General features: G+C 41.5%; 1 protein-coding gene across 2 annotated transcripts in view; it reads right to left on the reverse strand.

The window, feature by feature from the left end:
• UNC5C (unc-5 netrin receptor C) overlaps nt 1-20,901 on the reverse strand; it is a 424,416-nt gene that overhangs the window by 138,475 nt on the left and 265,040 nt on the right. For both annotated transcript variants that reach the window (XM_006111944.4, XM_006111943.4), the window contains exon 3: nt 2,173-2,316. In XM_006111944.4, coding sequence (XP_006112006.1) covers nt 2,173-2,316 — 144 coding nt within the window. The remainder of the gene's footprint in view (nt 1-2,172; nt 2,317-20,901) is intronic.

Below are 20,901 nucleotides of genomic sequence, written 5' to 3' on the forward strand. Positions count from 1 at the left end.
TCGGATCTGTACTTACGAACGGGGCTTTTCTCGCCCCGGAGGATGCAAGCAGCGGGACCGTCCAGACGCGCCGCGGTACCGCCGCCCGCCTCCTCTGGGGCGAGAAAAGCTGCTCCGTGTCTCCCTGGTCTGCTGGGGGTGCTCCACTGAATCCTGGGGAAATTATTCTGCAGATTCATCTCTATATCTAAAATTTGTAGGCATGATCCGTTTCTAATCAAAGTAGGTTAGTCCAAAGTGTCCAACTTGGGTACTTAAAATTAGCCTCCTGAATCTTTACCTAGACATGTACATATAAATGGCTTGATTTGTAGAAATGCTATGCAGCCTCAACTCAAGTGATTTCATTGAGATGACACTATTTCATAGCAAAATGCTAAGCAAATAGGCCTTCTCTAGTCTTCCACTTTAAGGCTACGTCTATACTGCAGCCTTCTTCCGCAAAAGCTTATGCAAATGAAGCACGGAGTAGACTATCACCAAGCTTCAGTTACGTAATTAATTAGCAGCCGTTTTTGCGCAAGAGGCTTTTGCACAAAAAGGAGCTGTGTAGATGGCTCCTTTTTGTGCAAAAAACCCCTCTTGCACAAGAGCCATTCTCCTGGTAAGGCATATATTCTTTTTCCTGGAAAAGGAATTCTCTTTTGTTCTAAAATCTCAGGCTATGTTCAGTATAGACGAGCTAGCAAAGTATCCAGCTGCTGAAGAGCACTCACCAAACAATGTTTCTTTGTTCCTTTCTGCAAAGGCAGGTATAATAATTTCTGATTTACTCAGCTTGCTTGCATTGAACTAAATAGAAACTCGCTTAATCCGCATGAAAGGGAAATGGGAATCCATGCTACAAATACTGTACAGGCAGTCCCCGGGTTATGTACAAGATAGGGACTGTAGGTTTGTTCTTAAGTTGAATTTGTATGTAAGTCGGAACTGGTACATATTGTAGGGGAAACTCTAGCCAAACATTTCTCCAGAGCTCAGTTTTATTCTCCCACACCTCACTTCCCTCAATCCTTTATTCTCAAGCTGAGGTGTCTGCTGAGAAAAGCTGCTCCGCGTCTCCCTGGTCTGCTGTGGGGGCGCAGCTAGTGCGGGGTTGCCTCACCTTGTTTGTAAGTAGGGATCTGATATAAGTCGGATCCGTGTAACCCAGGGACTGCCTGTATTACAAAGACAAGCTCCTCCTTGAAAATTAATGAACATTAAATATTTGTACTGTCAGCTCAAGATCTGTTGTCTGGAAACTGGTTGCCCTTTTTGTTTTGTGGGGGGATTGAGAGTGGAGAAAGGTTTTAAAAATAAATATTGAGGTTAGTAACCATGCATAGCATGGATGAAATGTTAAGCATTAAGATGTCTATATTTGCTATCATAGTTCCCCTCTGATTATGGTGATATGCTAAATTTGGTCTCTGTCAGGAAAAAGCATTATTAAATGGCTGGAGAAACACAGAGGAAGTGTTCTTATCCCATCACTGGACTTGCTTTGACAAATTCTGGCCTATTAGCTGCAAGCACTTTCCTTGGTTCAGAACCATTGCAGGATTTCACAAATAACTTGTTATCTTTGACCTTTTTTTCAAAAACCTTGAAGGAGGAGAATGCGAGTCTTGCTCTAAGAAACAGAAGAAATGATAAACTGACATAAGAACATAAGAACGGCCATACTGGATCAGACCAAAGGTCCATCTGGCCCAGTATCCTGTCTGCCAACAGCAGCCCAATACCAGATGCCCCAGAGGGAGGGATCACAATAGATAATCCTCATGTGATCCCTCTCCTGTCACCTACCTCCAGAGAAACAGAGACTAAGGACACCATTCCTACCCATCCAGGCTAATAGGCATTGATGGACCTAATCTCCATGAATCTATCTAGCTCTTTTTTGAACCATGTTAAAGTTTTAGCCTTCACCACATCCTCTGGCAAGGAGTTCCACAGGTTGACTGTGTGTTGAATGAAGAAAAACTTCCTTTTGTTTGTTTTAAACCTGCTGCCTATTAATTTCATTTGGTGACCCCCTAGTTCTTATATTGCCACATCTAGGTGAAATGCTGGTGGCCTGAAGTCTAATATGATTCATCAACCACCAGAGAAGATTCAAAGCTTATTCAGTGTATGTGGTTAGAAGCAAAATCCCCCACTCAAACACCCCAGGGAAAAGGTACTCACATGCAATGCGAACATAGGCCTTTCGACTCTTAGTAGTGCCGGCAGAGCTCCAAGCGACACACTGGCACCAGTAATCTTCAGGTCCAAAGAGTTCTTCTACCTGCTGACGGGAAATCTCGATGCTCACTTCCCGAACAATCAAACCTGTCAGGGTACAATTAATATCCCAAGTGTATTAGAGGTGGTGAAGGTATTGTTCAAAGTAATATATTAGAAAGCGCGAGAGCAAGAGAGAGCAAACATGTGAGATGCTTGTAAAACTCTTACAAAATTTTACAACCCCTCGCTGATAATTACTCACCAGCCCTTAACTTGAGAAGGATGTTAAGAAAAATAACATTTACTCACTAAACATTATAAAGTGAGTGAACAAGTGAATTTTTCAAACTATTTTGACAGAAACACATAACTAGTTTTTCTCCTTGGAACTAAACACTCAACATTTGATTGCTATACTTTTAACAAAATATAGCATGAGCGTGTGTGTGCATGCGTATGTGTGTGTGTTTGAATTGTGGCAAACAACACCTTCTGAAACTGCTTTGCTTTGAAGAGCACATTTGGATCCAAAAGTGGTTAAGGGCAGTTCGTTGTCCTGCCTATAAAGCAAAAATAGCTTATAGGTAGAGGATGTGCTCAACAGAAGTCATGCTTCACAGTGCAACTGCTGTTAGTCTAAAGATCTTACTTCAGTCCATTCGCACCTTTTTATAGACATACACACACACCCTATAAAGCATAGGGAAAATCTTCAGCTAGTGTAAACCAAAGTACCTATAAGCTCCATTGCTTCCATTTCATATTGACACTAGGTGAGGATCAGACAAGAATAGTTTTGATATGAAACGTGTTCCCATCTCACACTATCAGGAGCCGTGTAAAAATTCACATCTTCTCCTTTAAAAAAAAATCCATCATGGTCTGGGATTTTGATGGACTGAAATGTGGAGTGAGCAACTCTTGTTCACTCAAACACTAATCATACTGCACTATGGCTTCGCCCCTCAACAAAATAGGGCAATTGTTTACATGAACGGTATCTCTAGTATAATTATTGTAAGCAGTTTTGTTTTGGACTGTCCAGAACAAGGCTCTACACTACAGTACTGCAACCACTGTGCTCTGTATTGGATCCTAACTTGCCTTCCCACGTATCCTCTCACAATACCACTGTAATGCAATCCTCAAAAATCTGCAACAGCAACAGTGGCCATCATTGCTATTGCAAACCTAGCACTCACCCAGTTAACACACAGTGCTACCTCATGTGCAATGTTTTTTTTCCTATTCTGAGCTCAAGGAAATATTGCATCTCCAATACCACTGCAATACCTGTTGGAAAGATGATGACTTTTTCTCAGCAATTGACGTACTTGGTGTTTTGCATAGTCTCACCCTTAAAGTTCACAAGCCCTGTGCAAATACTCTTCACTTCAGTTTTAAAATGACAGCCAAGATCTGGGGAAAGGAGGGAAGAGGAGCAATCTATGCACCACTTGTTAATGTATTTTCACTGTGTTGCAGATGCCAAAGTCTCAATAAACGTGCAGAGTGTTTCCATCCATAATACATCACTATTTCTAAAATGTAGCCCAACAAAGGACCTTAAGTATATAAATCCCACATACACATATTATGTAAATATAGTGTGACTGATTCTCTTTTTCCTTACTGTCATGCCAGGAAATCTAATTAAAAGATACTCGGATCTCTAGTGTACATAGTTTGTACCCATTCCTGAATAACTAACACAGGATTAGGTGTCTTTCAGACTTGAGCCCTTTCAAGACAGCTACTCCCAGCCTCCTGCCACATGAGTTACAAGGTGATATTCATTACGTGAATGTTCCCGGTAGTACAGCACAGAGTGTGCTGCATGCTCTGGAAACCAAGCACACCCTTGATATTGCCCCCAGCCTCATAAAGACTCCATTCAGGAAGCTGAAGATTAATTGCTATTTATGAGCAGTTGTACACTGTCAACTATGTGGCACACTCTTTGCATCCAAAACTCGGTTAACAACATAACATAATGAAAATAACTACAGGAATTGAAGCGTACAGATCATGCATATTTTCTATAGAAACTATTTATAATTGGATGAATTTTCCTGGTAGGTATTATATAGCCTACCATCTTTGTAGTTTGTTTATTTTTATGTTTGCCCAGTGTAGGAATGTAAGGGAAGTTCTCTTTTTTTACTCACTTGCATAGGTGTGTGGTCCAAGTCATCATCCCTCCCAAAACAAGTACAGTTTTCCATTACAAAGTAATAATGTAGTGCTGGTAAATAGTGACACATCAACAGCCCTGGAGATTGAGGCTTTCACAGAACTGGTGTAAAAGCAATGGTGTAAGCTATTTTGACAAATACACATAACTAGCTTTTTGCCTTGAAACTAAACACTCAAAATTTGATTGCTATACTTCGACAAAGTAAAAACCAAATACAGTGTATATATATATTTGGAAATATAGCAAACCTTCTAGAACTGCTCTGCTTTAAGGAGTTCATTTAGCTGCAAAAATGGTCCGGGGCTGTTCATTGTACTGTCTATAAGCAAAAAAAAAAAAAAAAAAAAGCCGATATGTACAGGATGTGCTCAAAAGGAGTCACGTTTTCACAGTGTAACTGCTGCTAGTCTAAAGATCTCACTTCAGACTAGTCCCACTTTTTATAGCCTTGAGAGCCTAGCAGTTTGAATGCTACAATATTAAGTTTTTACAATGAGGCTGATTATAATGGAATGTGAGGGAGCAGAGAGCTAGGTTACTGGAGGGCTAAAGCAAGGAGTCTTATAATGAAAGGAGAGTACTGGTTAATAATGATTATAAAATGGACTTAAAATTCTGGATGCAAATTCAGTTTCTGATATGCTGAAGATAGGAAATATCCATTATATCAATACATCCCTTAAATACACTCACTTACATAACTTTTATCTCTTGGTTCTTAATACACTGGTTTTAATAACAGCAAGCTAGATTAGGCACTGCTTTTCTAGGTCATAACTAAAGTGTTCATAGATTTCAGTTTGTTCAAAGTTTTTTGGTCTCACAAATTGTATGATAGTCATCTAGAAGCACATTTTCTGTTGGTGCCTCTTTGCTTAAAAGTGTATGATCAGAAATACAATTTCACCACATGACTACATCTATCTCTGCGCTAAACACTTTTTCTAGAATATACAGAAGTTCAAATCTGTTGCTGAGACATGAGATGGGATCACATGCTGTATGTAAAGGTAATGAATGTAAATATTTATGCGCCAGATTCAGAAACCCTTACTTTTGCTAAGTAGCACCTTACTCCATTAGGAACCACATTAATTACTCATGAAATAAGGTACTAAGGGTTGAAATAAGCTACTAGTCTGGCACTCTCTGATCCAGCAATATCTATGGTTCGGCATGATTTTAGTTAGTTGGATGTTTACTTATTATGGGTGTGGCCAAGTTTCCCACGGTCCCATAAAGTTTGTTTACAGCCACCAGTCCTGGCTCTCAGTGTTCTGTGCTGTTATTTAGCTCTAGTTTACTCCTACATGTCTTTTAGGAGCCAGTAAGCAGTGAAAGTGTTGATAATGCTGCTAGACAATACTGACCTCCCATAGTCCAGCAAATTCTTTAGGTCAGCACTAGTCAGGTCCCGGGGGTGCCAGACTAGAGAAGTTATACCTATAGTCTGTATGAATAAGGCTAAGGTGACCCGCTGTGATTCCTCCTGAACTTTCACAAACTGTAAGGATCTGATTCTGTTGGCCTTCTTCATGCTCAGTAATGCTTGCTCAGGTCACAAGGAGTTCCAGGGATTTAAAAGGAACTTCTGTCCTAGTAAAGTATCATTCAACCTAAAAGAAGGTGGCAGAATCTGGATGTAGAATCATACAACTAGGAATGGAGTAATTTTCTTCTGTGTTGTGATAGGTCAAAATATTACTTAAAAATAATCCCTACCATGGTGTTATTTTCTAATTGTGTTAGGAAACATTTAATCTGAGACAGCATACAGTGCAACTGACCTATTATCAGCTAGAATGATGCTGTACATATATAGATACTGGAACCAGAAGGGCAGGGGGTATCCTGGTTTGAAGTGAATATAATAACCCCATAATATACAGGGTTTACAGTCTGATTCAATGGCTTTTAGGTCCCAATGTACATATATCCCACAGAAGACCTGATACAGATTCTCCACATTCATCCTATACTGTACTGCTAAAAAATCTCACAGGAGAATAATAACAGCATGATAACCTTGAAAGGATTTCTAAGAGAGATCCTGTTCTTACTACTAACTACAGATGCTTCTGCTTTAGAACCACAGAAAATAGGCTGAACTCGTTTATTTAATGCTCCTCATGAACCATCTTTTGTATCACAAATGCTGCACTAGGCAGCGGTGGTCAATAAGCGGACTATGGACTGGACACAGTTTGCCAGAGTTAGACCCTGGTGAGTAGATAGACACTTTATTGACTTGTGAATCTGCAAGTATGACAGTTTGCAGCTCCCATTGGCCACAGAGAGCTGAAGGATGTGGCGCAGTCAAGACCACCACTTCCCGTGGCTCCCATTGGCTGAGAATGGCATTCTGTGATCAGCTGGAGTTGTGTGCTACTTTACCTGCAGACATGCAAGTAAATAAAGTGTCTGGTGGCCTACCAGGAGCTATCCCGGGAGAATTACACCTGGCCTGTGGGCTGCTTATTGGCCACCCCTGTTCTAAGGACTCAATTGATTTGTGGTGTAACTTTTAAGGTAGGTCAATAGGTGATGTTAAATTCTGAAAGCCTCCCATTAAACACTGTATGAAACCAAGAGACTGGCCAAAACAACTGAATAATTTCTCTTATATCCTCTACTCCTCTCTTTTTAGGACTTTGCTATTACAGATCTACAAATAACCTGATTTAAAGGTAGTCCAGACTTTATACTTACACCAGGCCAACTTCTGCACTGATTCACACCTCATACAACCTCACTGATTGCATAGAATATAAATCAGCCTAAAATTTACTCCATACCACTCACTTTATATTTCCCCCCCACACACTTTTTTTTAGAGGGCTTGCATATTTGTGCATACAAATTCTGAATGCGGCCTGTTTGGGCATGTAAGTCTACGCCTGACCATATACGGACACACATACTTGTGAATGCAACATTAGACACCATTAAAAAATGTTTCCCCATGGCTCTGCCCCACAGGCACCACACATAAAAGGAGGACTCTCGGGTGACTAGTAGTTGATTATGGAGCACTTATTCTCTAGGACACCAATTCAAATCTACCTCACATCAGTAATAACTGAACATGTTACCACCCCACAGCTGTTTCATTTCTACAGTGAATGAGTTGATAGCTCCAGTCGGGTTCCCAGCATACAGTATCCACATCACAGAATAAAACCCCATTCACAACAGCATCCGTGCCAGGAGCCTGACAAAAATCCAGTAAATTGCAAATTTGCATAAATTAATATATTTGCATAAATTCAAACATGAAGCATCAAAAGCAGATGCTTTCCTATTTTATAGTTATGCAATAACAAGCCCAATTGTAGGAAGATAATTGAATGCATTTATGGGAAAACGTTTGATAGAATGTTTGATAGGCATCATATATTGGTGTAAATTCAATAAATAAAGATACTATCTTTATTAAATGCTTCCATGCTGTTGTTACAGTATAGCTCCTACTTTCGTTCCTGGCAACAAATAGCAAGAAGTTGATGGGGAGGAGGGAGGTGGAATCTTTGCTTGTACTATCTCCTAGTTTGGGTCTTGTCCCTTGGCCTGGGAAATATACATTTCTTCTCCGTACTGGCAACCCAGATCCTGGATGCAGCCATCCACGAACAAGTGGGTACTGTGACCCATTACCCTCCCCCACTGGCAACAGGTGTGTGTGGGTGGAGTTTTCAGGTAAGAATTCAAAACAGAAAGTCAAGCCATTTGAGTCAATTTTGTATGAGAACTAATAATAACATCCTATGAAAGTAAACCAGGAACAAAAGGGATCCATAAAAGTATGCATCCCATTTTTAATTCACAAACATTAGATCTCTGACCTTAGTAAACAATCTGGAAAATTGCAAGGGAGTCCCAAGGACTGCTCAAAGTTTTGAAACTTAAATAAGAAAACACAAGAAAGCCCTGAAGAGAGAATAAAGAAAAGGAGAGAAATACATGCTTAGAATTCAGTCTTGTGGATTTGGATACTCTAATTATGAAATAAGTCTGAAAAAGAAAAGATGACTTTGAAAATAGTAAGTTTCAGGGTTTTTTACACACAGAAATCACTCTGATTTCTTATGAAATCCATCCACCCTCAACACTGAGCCTACCATCAGAAAAATCCATTAAATCTGTGAAATTCTTACTTTAAAACTGCACACACCTGCTGCAAGTGGGAGAGGGTAATGGGTCACAATACTCACTTATTTGTGGATGTCTGCATCCAGGATCTGGGTTTTCTATAGAAAGGGCCCAACAGCTGTAGACTGAAGTGAAACACAATGTACTTGGCAAGTCTGAAACTGGCATTAATTGGCATCCCTTTGGAAATTTCAGCAGACATCCCAAGGATTCAACCTCCAGTTTGTCCCTCCAGGTAAGGACATATTGATATCTTTACCTGAGGCCTATCAATGAGGAGATTAAGGGCAGCTGGCATTGAAAGTTCCTCTTTTACACCAGTTCTGTGAAAGCCTCAATCTCCAGGGCTGTTGATGTGTCACTATTTACCAGCACTACATTATTACTTTGTAATGGAAAACTGTACTTGTTTTGGGAGGGATGATGACTTGGACCACACACCTATGCAAGTGAGTAAAAAAAGAGAACTTCCCTTACATTCCTACACTGTTTACTTGGACCTCTGTGGGTGGGGAAATTGGTGGGAAGAGGCACAGAACAGATAGAGCCTTGGCTTAATCTGCCTACTTGCTGATTGGTACAGCTAAGTGAGCACATGACATTGGAGGAATAATTGGGATAATCACTTGCAGCTGCTACAGAAGAACAGCTAATCACTTCCCCTCCTAGAGCAAAGGGAGAGCAAGGAGGGAATTATGGCTTATATAGTAGCCCTTTACTATAACTTGCATTCTAGATACACAGTTTAGCAGATGTCCTTAAAGTGTTTAATATTTTACATATTAACTGGTTAAGTACATTATGAGGTAGATTATGCACTTTACAAAGCCAGGCCCTGGATCTCTTTATTTAAAATGTCCATACATGTAACAGAATCATAGAATATTCACTCCTGTGGTAAAACCTAACAACTGTTTTATCAGGCACAATAACCCTATACAATAGTTTAGGGCAGACAATGAAGAATACTGTATTCACTGGGAAGTCTAGGAGGAATTTCAGCAAAGCAAAATTTAATTATCAAGCTTGGAATCTGTCCAGGTCATGAGGGTTAATATCTGCACTCTACTGGGCTTTTTTATGCCAAAAATTATTTTGATGTTCTTTAAAGTACACTGAAAATTTTACAGTAACATTTGCGTGTGTGTGTGTGTGTGCATGCGTGCAAGAAAATGCTCTTTAAGACTTTACTGGAGCAATTTTTGGTTACATTAGTGTGTGTTTGACTGTTTGGCAGAACAAAAACCAGAAAGTATGAAGCTGTAAGTGTCCATTCAGATTTCAAATTCTGAGAAATTGTATGTTTAATTTCTTTTGTGTTTTTTGTGCTTTCAATTGAGCAAGAGATACTTCCTCAACTAGTAATTAAATATACCATCAATTGCATCTCCCAGGAGATAACAGCTTGTCACCCATCATGCCTGGGATAAGGAAATATTGTGTGATATGTTTATTGTAAGTAACTATGTTAGTAATACTTTGCACTTACATAGTGCCTTCTAACCAAAGATCTTAAGGTGCATTACAATGGCGGGTAAATATGTCCATCTACATTTCACAGATGGTGAAAATGAGTAAAGCGACTTGCTCAAATCACAAAATAAATTAGTGCCAGAGCCTGTAATAGAGCCACTTTTTTCTGATCCCCAGATCCTTGGTCTTGCCACTTAGACTAGACTGTGATGCTTCATAGCTCCCTGCATAGGTGAAATGCTGACCTCACTGAAGTCAATAGGAGTTTTGCAACTGACTTTAGTGAGGCCATGATTTCACTCATATTTGTTCAACTCCAACTAAGAGTCCAACAGCACTTATAATTGGCAGTCTGAATTAGCTTTATGTCTCATACAAAAAAGACAGAATTTTCCCTATCTTATCAAACTGGCCAAGAGCACAAGCCAAAGATATGACTTCAGATACATGTAATAAAAGGCTCACCTAGAGCTGCTTATTTCATTTAGTGTCCTGTGGTTAAATTAGTCATTCAAGCAACATATGGCTAACATTTTCACTGAGGGTATGTCTACACTACAGGATAAGATTGAATTAAGATATGCAAATTCAGTTATGTTAGCTGTGTTGCTGAAGTCGAAGTACCTTAACTCGACTTTTGGTGCTGTCCACACTGCAGAAAGTTGAAGGGAGAACACTCTCCTTCGACTTGCTTTACTCCTCGTGAAAGCAGAACTACTGGCATTGACCGAAGTGCCCCTCTCAATTCGAATTTGCGTGTCTTCACTAGACCCACTATTTCAAATCCTGGAAGATTGACAGTGGCAGTGTCAATCTTCTCTGTACTGTAGACGTACCCTTAGAGCTGACTTAGAATATTGGATTTACTGTTCAGTCACAGACGCAGCACACATTCTCTTTTGGGGGGGAGTGGGTACTGAATAATTTTACTCAATGAAATAGTCTTTTTATAATTAATGAAAAGTTAAATCATTTGTTTACACTTTTCAGAGATGGGTCTCTCACAGCCATAGAATGACTCTTTTCAAATGCTTCAAAGTACTTCTGTAATGGTGTCTTGGTGTTTCAAAAATTAATAAATAGCTTGAGCACAAAGAAACTGCTTCAGATATAATGATTCTTACTGAGAAAAATGTTCTCTCTGCATTCTGTTGGGACAGAGATGATTGCATTATGGCATGCCTCCTGAGTACTTTGTTTTCTCCATCAATTGAAACCTTAACAACAAAGAAATAAAAATAAAAATATTTGGAAATAAATAAATAATAAAGCTAAGTGACTTAAAACCCTACCAACAACTCTTCACTCTGTTATTGCATGCATCTGCTCTTTCTGACTTACCCATAATGTCTGCCTGGCTAATGGCACACATAGGAACTGGGTGAATATAGATGGCTAACAATTTTCTGTAAATATGAGGTCAGATTTTTAAATGAATAGCTGCCAGCTATGTCTGTGCCCTTTATAGCCTTCTCTTCACTACGGGAAAAGGTGCATTCTTAGCTCGAGTTAGCTAATATGAAGTAACCTACTAGTGAAGACAAGGCAGTTGCAGCTAAGAGCTAACAGGTGAAGGTAAACCCTTGAAGAGCCTGAATTCATATTTCCCTTTGGGGAGGGAATCAAGGATCATCCTTGTGGCTGTCCTTCTACCCTACTTGTTCTCTCCCTTCTTGTAATAGAAGTAACCTGAGGATCACTGGTAACAGGTCTTCTCTCAGATGGAAGGGCCCTGCAAAGGAGAGGCTCATCTCTCCCCCCCCCCCCCCCCCATTTCTTAGCTTAGTCCTCCCTCTCCCCTAATGAATTAAAGGCAATTTCCATAAGCTCCACAGACTCTGGAGCAGAATTTGGACGGAAATCCCTCAGGAGGTCCCAAGAGAGCAGCTGGATTTCATGCAGTGTTTCTTTGTAAGGGCAGTGGGCTGCGCTGCTCAAGTGGGAAGAGAGAAGGAAGGAATGTTTCCTGTTCCGGGGTCTCTGCCAGCTTCTGAAGCTGAAAAAAAGGAGGAATGACTTATTTTGCTGGGTATGCAAAGCCTTCCAGTGCCTCAGGTGTCATTTTGGAGGCAGGTGCACACCAGTGCCTGGGCAAAAATGCTATTAGGCCTATGAGGTCTGTTGCTTTTCTTCCTGTGTTCAAGCCTTTCACTCAGCTCTAACAGCAATGATGCTCCAGCTGCTGAAGACAAAGCTAGTTGGTCTGAGAGCCAGGAACCTCTGTGTAAATGGGATAATATCATCAAAACATCTACCTGTACTGTGCCTGCTTGGGGACAGAGAGGAACTTTATTCACATCTGGGCTGCTGCAGAAGACCAGACAGCGGAATATTATCTTGTGTCATGATTGAAGAGAGGAATATACACAGTGTTATTATCATGAGCTCACACACGTTCCATATGGAGCACAGAGGGATACATTCTAATCTCAGGTGCAAATTCTAATCCTAATCCAGAGGCCAAGTGGTTGGGATTGAATCTGTATAGTCGGAGGGGATGTGGAAAGAAATCTTCTCTCCTCAGGTGACAGAATGGCTATGAAAATGCTCTGGAGAGACTACTCGTGTCACGCAGCTAGTGTACCACCTGATTCTCTGATGCCACTCACATAGTCACACTGAGTCCTAAATGCCATCCTTTGCTTTCATCCTCCCCAAGTCTTGCATGCTCCCCCTTGTGCAATGAATCTGCAACGGGGCAGGGGGGTTTCTCTCCGAGCAGACAGTAATAGGATTTGAAGGTTGCAGTAGGAGTCCCAGTAACTAGATTCCCTTTCCCTTAGGAGACATGTGAGTTCAAATACCTTTAAAACAACACAGAGCTGGTTATTCTTTCGGTTAAAAATATTTTCACAAAGGAAATACACAATAAATCTCCTTCTATGGAGACAATTTCCAGTTCCCCCCCGCTTGTGCAAAACATCTACAAATTGCACCAAAATTGAGTAATCCTCTCACATATTTAGTGTCGTATGTTCATGCCATTGGGATTTCTTACTCCACCATGATGAAAATTAAAAATCCTAGTACAATTTATCCCTCCAGAAATCTCAGTTCAAGTGTGCAGCTATATGTTCATTGGAATCTATAATTTCTGAAATAATACAGGGCTCTGATCCATGAATATATATGCATTTGTGTCAAACCACGGCAGCTCAGGGCTTCCTGTCATTCAGCTGTAGTCACGTTTGGTGGTCCCTTAGCAATACTGGTACCACTAAAAGGGAGAGTGGGGGAGGAGATGTTCAGATGGACAGGCATGACAGAAAGGGACTGCATTAGTTACTCCAGCTCCTGACAGAAGCCCAGTGCTTTTTCTGTGGTTGAGGCATGTGTGACTAAGGTTGTTTTTTGTTTTGTTTTTAAAGAGGCCAGGAATAAAATGCCAAGGGTTCATGTTTTACATAAAGCTGCAGTTGAGATTTCTCAAAGAAAATCTATGCACTTTTTATTTCTGGTTCAGAGGATTTACATGCTCTTTCTAATGATCTGCGCCTTCAGCACTGGGTAATGCTTCCCAGTCCCCAGCTTAGTGCTCATGTAAAATTGAAGCGCTTCTGAGGCAGTTTAGAGCCTGCAGATGAATCTCAATGTGCAGGCAAAAGGCATAATGACTGGTTAACACTTTGCTAGAAGACACTGAGGAAATCATAAAAAAAAACAAAAAACAAAAAACTATTGAACTTCAGCCATCTGGGAAGCCAACAGAGAGCTTCTGAATTTTGAAAAGCATGTTTACCATGTGTTTGCATAATGAAGGATGGGGAAATTTAAAATAAATATGATTCCCCCTCCCCAAAAGCTAAGTATATATACCAAAGTGTTTTCAGTTTGGGGTGTACACACACACACACACACACACCACCTAGTTTAAGTGAGTTTTGAGCAGCTGTAGTGATGTAAAAGATCACTACTATTTCCATGATCTTGATGCAGTGTAACAGTTAAATGGCTGGTATAGATGTTGTAGGAATAATGACAATCAGCAATGTGACTGACACAAGGGGTCACTAGGGAGCCTTTCTAAGTAGTTGTCCTTTTTTTTTTTTTAAGTCTATATAATGTGGCAGAACGGGGAGTCTTGGAGAGAAATGTAAAATCATCACTTTTTTTCTTTTGCCAGTTATGGATCACATTTCATAGTCAACTTAGAAATCTTGAGAACTTAAAAACAAAACAAAGGACAACTGCTTTCAAAGGTATTTTTTATTTTTTATTATTTTTTTCTATTGAGTGCACAGTCAAGTGACTTTCACCAGACAGGCATGCAATGGCTCTAGGAACCGACTCCCTGTTCCCCATACAAAGTGTTCTCAGGCCTCAACAAGCCTAACAAGCCTATGTCGACACTACAGAGTTATTTCAGAAAAGCAGCCGTTTTTCAAACAAAATCTTCACTTGCGTTCACATTGCAATTGCGTTCTTTCGAGAAAAAAATGTAAAGAGGGATTTTTCCAACATTGGTAAACCTCTTTCTACAAGGAAGAAGCCTTTTTCCAAAAGATCTCTTTCGGAAAAAGGCATCTGTGATTGGGGAAGAGGGAGTTCTTTCGAAAGAAGAAGGAAGAGGAAAAAGCACAGGTGCCATAGTGGTCACTCCATCCATAGTAATCACAGCTGAAATATGAGATAGCATCCATTCAGTGTGGATGCTATCTTTCGCTTTGCCAGTGTGGATTCTCTCTTTCGGAAGAAGTTTTTTTGGAAGATCTCTTCCGGAAATGCTTCTTCTGAAAGAAGCCTGCAGTCTAGATGTAGCCAATGAGAGCGCTACCTCCTGACCACCAAGAGATATTTCTTAGTTTATAAGAGACAGAAGAATTATCATAGCAAAGGGTGTGAAAAGGCAGTAAAGTGGTGACAGAAGTCATGTTGCATCTGGGTGTGGAACAAGGTACTGATTTTCAACCCATAGAGTTGCTATTGACTTCAGTAGGACTTCATGGGATGTAAGTTAGTGCAGAATTTGGGCCACAGAATCAAATCACTGAGAGGTGGAAAAATACATTTTTGATCATAAATGTGAAATTTTTTGGAAGTCCCGGGAAATGTGGTTTGCCTTAATTTTTTTGAGTGCCCAGTTCAAGACCCACAGTTTCAACTCTTTGTTATCACCTTATTCAAAGCAGCAAACCCTCTCCACATCACAAAGCACTAAAGGATCAAAACCTAAATTCAAATGGAAACACAATGTCTTTCAATAAATCACTGCTCCTCAGCCTTAAGCACCTCCAATCAGTGATGCAAGTATAAGACACACTTAGGGTGTGTCTAGACTACAGGGTTTTTTCGAAAAAAGTAACCTTTTTTCAAAAAAAGTCACCTGCGTCTAGACTGCAGCCGTGTTCTTTCAAAAGTAAATCAAAAGAACACGGCAGTTTTTTCGATCATGGCAAACAGTGCTTTTTCGAAAGAGAGCGTCTAGACTATCTTTCGAAAAAGCGGCTCACTTTTTGGAAAAAAAATCTGCTTGTAGTCTAGACACTCTTTTTCAAAAGAAGCTTTTTCGAAAGTATCTTCTGCAAGCCTCTTTTGAAAGAGGCTTTTTCAATTTAGATGTACCCTTACAGAGAGAGAGAATGAGTTTACTCTACAGCTTCAGCTGAGAAGCAGTTGGCTTTTAGCTTAACCAGTAGAGGCTCATGTACCAAGCTACAGAGGCCTGAGGTTCAGTTCTGCCTGGTGGCATGACAAGTGGTGGCTCATTGGGGATTTCAACTAAGATGTCTCTGAAGCTTGGGACTGCAAATTGGAAAGGATTAACAGGAGGGCAGAGTTGTAACAAAACTGACCCTGAACCAAGAACCATAATCAGCATCCTCAAATTACTCAGATGAATGAGGGAAAAAACCAGGCTGCTCATGTTACTAGTTTTCCCATTACTGCACATCTTGGGCCTTATCCACCACACACAGCCAGAGAGATGAGTGACATGCATCCTTCTGTGCTAGAAGCCTGCTGGACAAACAGGGGACCAGCGCCAGAGAACACCAGACAGGGAAGACAGCTGAGTGAAAGTTAACCTTGTTATAACAAAATACATAAATAGTAGCTGTTAGCCACAGGTCCCCAAAGCACTTTGCACAGGTGAGCAAGCATTGTTATTCCCATTTACAGGTGAGAAAACTGAAAGCAACTGAGAGACTGATTAAGGACACACAAGTCAATAGAGAAGTCTGCTTCTGGGTCCAGTATCTTAACCCATGGAACTCGCTGCCGCTCACAGAAGCAGGATTAACTCCTCCTCATTGGTTACTAGCCCCCATGAAGAGGTTGCAGGACAGATGTGTGGAGTGGATAGGCAATGGCAGAAAGTTGTCTGCAGGAGAGGAGAAGACAGTTCTAGAATCCTCATGCTTGCCTTCTGCTTTATTTTGGATTCTGAGGATGAATAGGGGTTGAGGACATGAGTCCTTTTCCCCACAAATGAGTGAAAAATTTTTTACAGGATAGGATGAGGAGAAACCTTTAGGACATGACTGTATATAGTTCCCAGGAAAGCCTTTCTCTTCTTGTGCGTTTCTACCACAGAAGAGAAATATCCAGCCCAATGTTTTTAATCCACATAACCTAAAAAATCCTTTAATTTAGCTGAAGTAATTATAAAGTGCTTTATCATCATATTATCCCCTGCTGTATGAAGCATTAGGGATTTTCGTAGTGTAAAGTTTGCTTTCACATCTACAAAAGCAGTCACCATCTTGAATTTGTCTCTCAGAATGTAGCAATTCCCCTATTCCCAATTCTGAAGCATTAGAAGCTACTTTTTATCTCTACAGTTGTGTTATTTTCACTGCATTCAAGCTAAAAGCAGAAGCTTTTCCTGCTTCAAAAAAACGGCCACAGGGGTCTTGCTGTTAGCTGCTACCTTGGTCTTGATCCACAGAGAGGCCAAGTTCCCTGCAGCTGGTTTTGAAGCTGTAAAAGCTGTGGGGTAGATAAAGCTTTTATTGTATTAATGATGCCTGTTCTCACATAATTTTCTCATGAGAAGTTCCTATATGACCACTGGGAGTGATGTGGAAGAAGGAGGAGGGTTGAGTGACGTTTAAAATGATAACACTTTTAAATGTTTTGTGAAGGAAAAATATTTGTGTGGTATTTATTAATAATAATAATAATAATAATAAAACGCCACATTTTACTGAAGAATTACAGTCATTTGGAGAAATACAGCTATCTAGTTTTTTGTCACTGGATGACAATGTTTTGGGACATCTATGTTTACACTCACTCTTTCTCTAAGTTATAACACCCACCACTCAGACACAAGTTAGGAGAGAAATTGGTATTGTTACTCAGTTTATATACAGTGCTCAGGCTTGTCAACATTTGGAATGTATTGGACTAGAAGAGAGTTTTTGGATGGGGAAAGTAGAAAATTGGCAGTATTTTGCTGAAAACTGGTTACAGGCAGTCCCCGGGTTACGTACAAGATAGGGACTGTAGGTTTGTTCTTAAGTTGAATTTGTATGTAAGTCGGAACTGGTACATATTGTAGGGGAAACACTAGCCAAACATTTCTCCAGAGCTCTATTTTATTCTCCCACACCTTACTTCCCTCAGTCCTGCAGACCAGGGAGACGCGGAGCAGCTTTTCTCGCTGCAGAGGACGCGAGCAGCAGGACCGCGGCGGGTCTCGGCGGTCTGCTGGGGGAAGGGGCCCAGCTAGTGTGGGGTTGCCTCACATCGGATCCCTACTTACAAATGGGGTAAGTCGGATCCATGTAACCCGGGGACTGCCTGTATTTTGAAGAGTTTGATTTGACAGAATATGAACATTAAAAAAAGTTCATGACAATAATGTAATGAAAATAATGATCCTCATCTATAATTTGTGGTAATCCTTATTAAAACAGCACTAAAATATTTTAGCCTCATGATCCAAACCTCAATAGGCTACAATAGACAACACCCCGGCATTTGGGACTGATTCAACGTAAGAGGCCAATTCCTTAGGCTACTATAAGGTGGATGCATAACTGGCTGGATAACCATTCTCAGAGAGTAGTTATTAACAGTTCACAATCCTGCTGGAAAGGAGTAACAAGTGAGGTTCTGCAGGGGTCTGTTTTGGGACCGGTTCTGTTCAATAACTTCATCAACGATTTAGATATTGGCATACAGAATACACTTATTAAGTTTGCAGATGATACCAAGCTTGGAGGGGTTGCAACTGCTTTGGAGGATAGGATCATAATTCAAAATGATCTAGACAAATTGGAGAAGTGGTCTGAGGTAAACAGGATGAAGTTTAATAAGCACAAATGCAAAGTGCCCCACTTAGGAAGGAAGAATCAGTTGGAGAAGAATCACACATACAGAATGGGAAACGACTGTCTAGGAAGGAGTACGGCAGAAAGGGATCTGGGGGTTATAGTGGATCACAGGCTAAATATGAGTTAACAGTTGCAAAAAAAGAGAACATGATTCTAAGATGCATTAACAGGTGTGTTGTGAGCAAGACACAAGAAGTCATTCTTCCGCTCTACTCTGCACTGATTAGGCCTCAGTTGGAGTATTGTGTTCAGTTCTGGGCACCGCATTTCTAGAAAGATATGGAGAAATTGGAGAAGGTCCAGAGAAGAGCAACAAGAATGATTAAAGGTCTAGAGAACATGACCTATGAAGGAAGACTGAAAGAATTGGGCTTGTTTAGTTTGGAAAAGAGAAGATGGAGAAGAGACATGATAGCGGTTTTCAGGTATCTAAAAGGGTGTCACAAGGAGGAGGGAGAAAACTTGTTCTTCCTGGCCTCTGAAGATAAAACAAGAAGTAATTGACTTAAACTGCAGCAAGGGAGGTTTAGGTTGGACATTAGGAAAAAGTTCCTAACTGTCAGGGTTGTTAAACACTGGAATAAATTGCCTAGGGTGGTTGTGGAGATATTTAAGAGTAGGTTAGATAAATGTCTATTGGGGGATGATCTAGACAGTATTGGGTTCTGCTATGAGGACAGGGGACTGGACTCAATGACCTCTCGAGGTCCCTTCCAGTCCTAGTATTCTATGATTCTGTGATTAATATTTTTAATAAGGGAAATCCACAAATTTGGTAATGGAAGTAACTTTTCTTCTGCCCTTTAGGGCATGTCTAGACAAGGAAATAATTTCAAAATAAGTAAAATCAAAATAACTCCCAAAATAACAAAATTGAAGTAGTGCATCCTTGCTAAAAGGGAGCATTGAAATTGCTCAGAGTTATTTTGAAATAGCATGTCTACACTGATTGGAGTCTGCCTCAGACTTGGAGCCCCCAGAAGCATTCAGAGGAGGGCACCAGATGAGTGGATACTTCTTGTGGCTGCTTGGTCAGGCAACCTGCGAGCTGTGCTTTCAGGGGCCCCTCTCTATAGCCCGTCTCACAAGCCACTCCCCCTTTGCCTCCACCTTGCGGGACACCAAACAGCGTCACTGTGCTCTGGTTGCCCTTACAGATGCCACAGCAGTGACTCCATGGATCCAGAGCTGCTGCAAAGCAGTGTCAGGCTCGTGGGCCTCGTGCTGTGCCTCATGGAGCAGTTTGTTCAGACTGCTCACATGCTGCTCCAGCAGGACAATGACCAGCCTGAACTGGAGAACCTCTTCACCAGGTCCTCAGGCTTCTGCTGCTGCAAATGTCCCTCAATACCCTGGACACTGTCAAATGCCACTTCTGGTGAAGGGAGACTAGTTTGGACTGGTTGGACCACATCATGCAGTGATGGGATGATCAGCTGCGGCTCCAGAACTTTTGCATGTGGAAGGCCATCTTCCTGGAGCTCTGCAAGTGGCTCCCCCCAGTTCTCAGGTGACAGGACGCCTGACAACAACCTGCCATCCCCGTGCAGAAGCGCGTCACCATCACCCTGTGGGAGCTCGCCATGCTGGACAGCTATTGCTCCATCAAGAACCAGTTAGGAGGAATGTGGAGGGAATCCACAGTTGGGGCCAAAGCTCCTGCAAGTAGCCAAGGCCATAAACCATCTGCTGCTATGGAGTATCATCATTCTGGGTAATGTGGCTTTGCCACCATGGGCTTCCCCAACTGTGGGGGAGGCCACACATGGCATGCACAGCCCCATCCTGGGTCTCAACCGCCATGCCTTGGACTACATCAACAGAAAGGGGTACTTCTCCATGGTGCTGCAGGCCCTTGTGGACTACAAGCGATGCTTCACCGACATTCCAGGCTGGTTGGGGAAGGCACTCAACAACCACATCTTCTGGAACCCATGCCTGATCCAGCAAATGCATGCCAGCACTTTCTTCCCTGACCACATCATCTGGGTCAGGGACATGGATGTGCCCATCTGCATCCTGGAAAAGGCAGCCTACCCCTTGCTCCCTTGACTTATGAAGCCCTACACGGGCAGCCTAGTCCCCACCAAGGAGAACTTCAACACTGGGCTGAACAAATGCCACATGGTGGTGGAGTGTTCTTTCGGCCACTTAAAGGCGTGGTTTAGGAGTCTCCTTTCCCATCTAAATCTCAGCAAGCACAACACCCCCTTTTTGGTGGCAGCCTGTTGTGTGTTCCACAACCTCTGTGAGAGCAAGGGGGAGACTTTCCAGGGTATGGGGGAGAGGCTGAATGGCTGGCCAGGGCATATGAGCAGCTGGACACCAGTACCATTCAACGAGCACATCAGGGAGGCCTTGAGGCAGTGCTTCGTCAAAGGCCACCTTTGAAACTCTCCCCTGTGCTTCTCCACAAGGGGCCCCTGCATTGCCCCGTGTGCCTTTCCTCCCTCAGCCCTCCTTCCCACTTTCCCCCCAACCCCTGCAGAGCAAATAAAAAGGCCTTTTTTGTTTGAAAAAACAAGTCTGTTTATCTGGCGATACAAAACAGAGGAGGGACTGGGGATAGAACCTGGAATGGGGAAGGGCAGG

The sequence above is a fragment of the Pelodiscus sinensis genome, chromosome 5, assembly GCF_049634645.1.
Source record: "Pelodiscus sinensis isolate JC-2024 chromosome 5, ASM4963464v1, whole genome shotgun sequence".
NCBI lineage: Eukaryota > Metazoa > Chordata > Testudines > Trionychidae > Pelodiscus > Pelodiscus sinensis.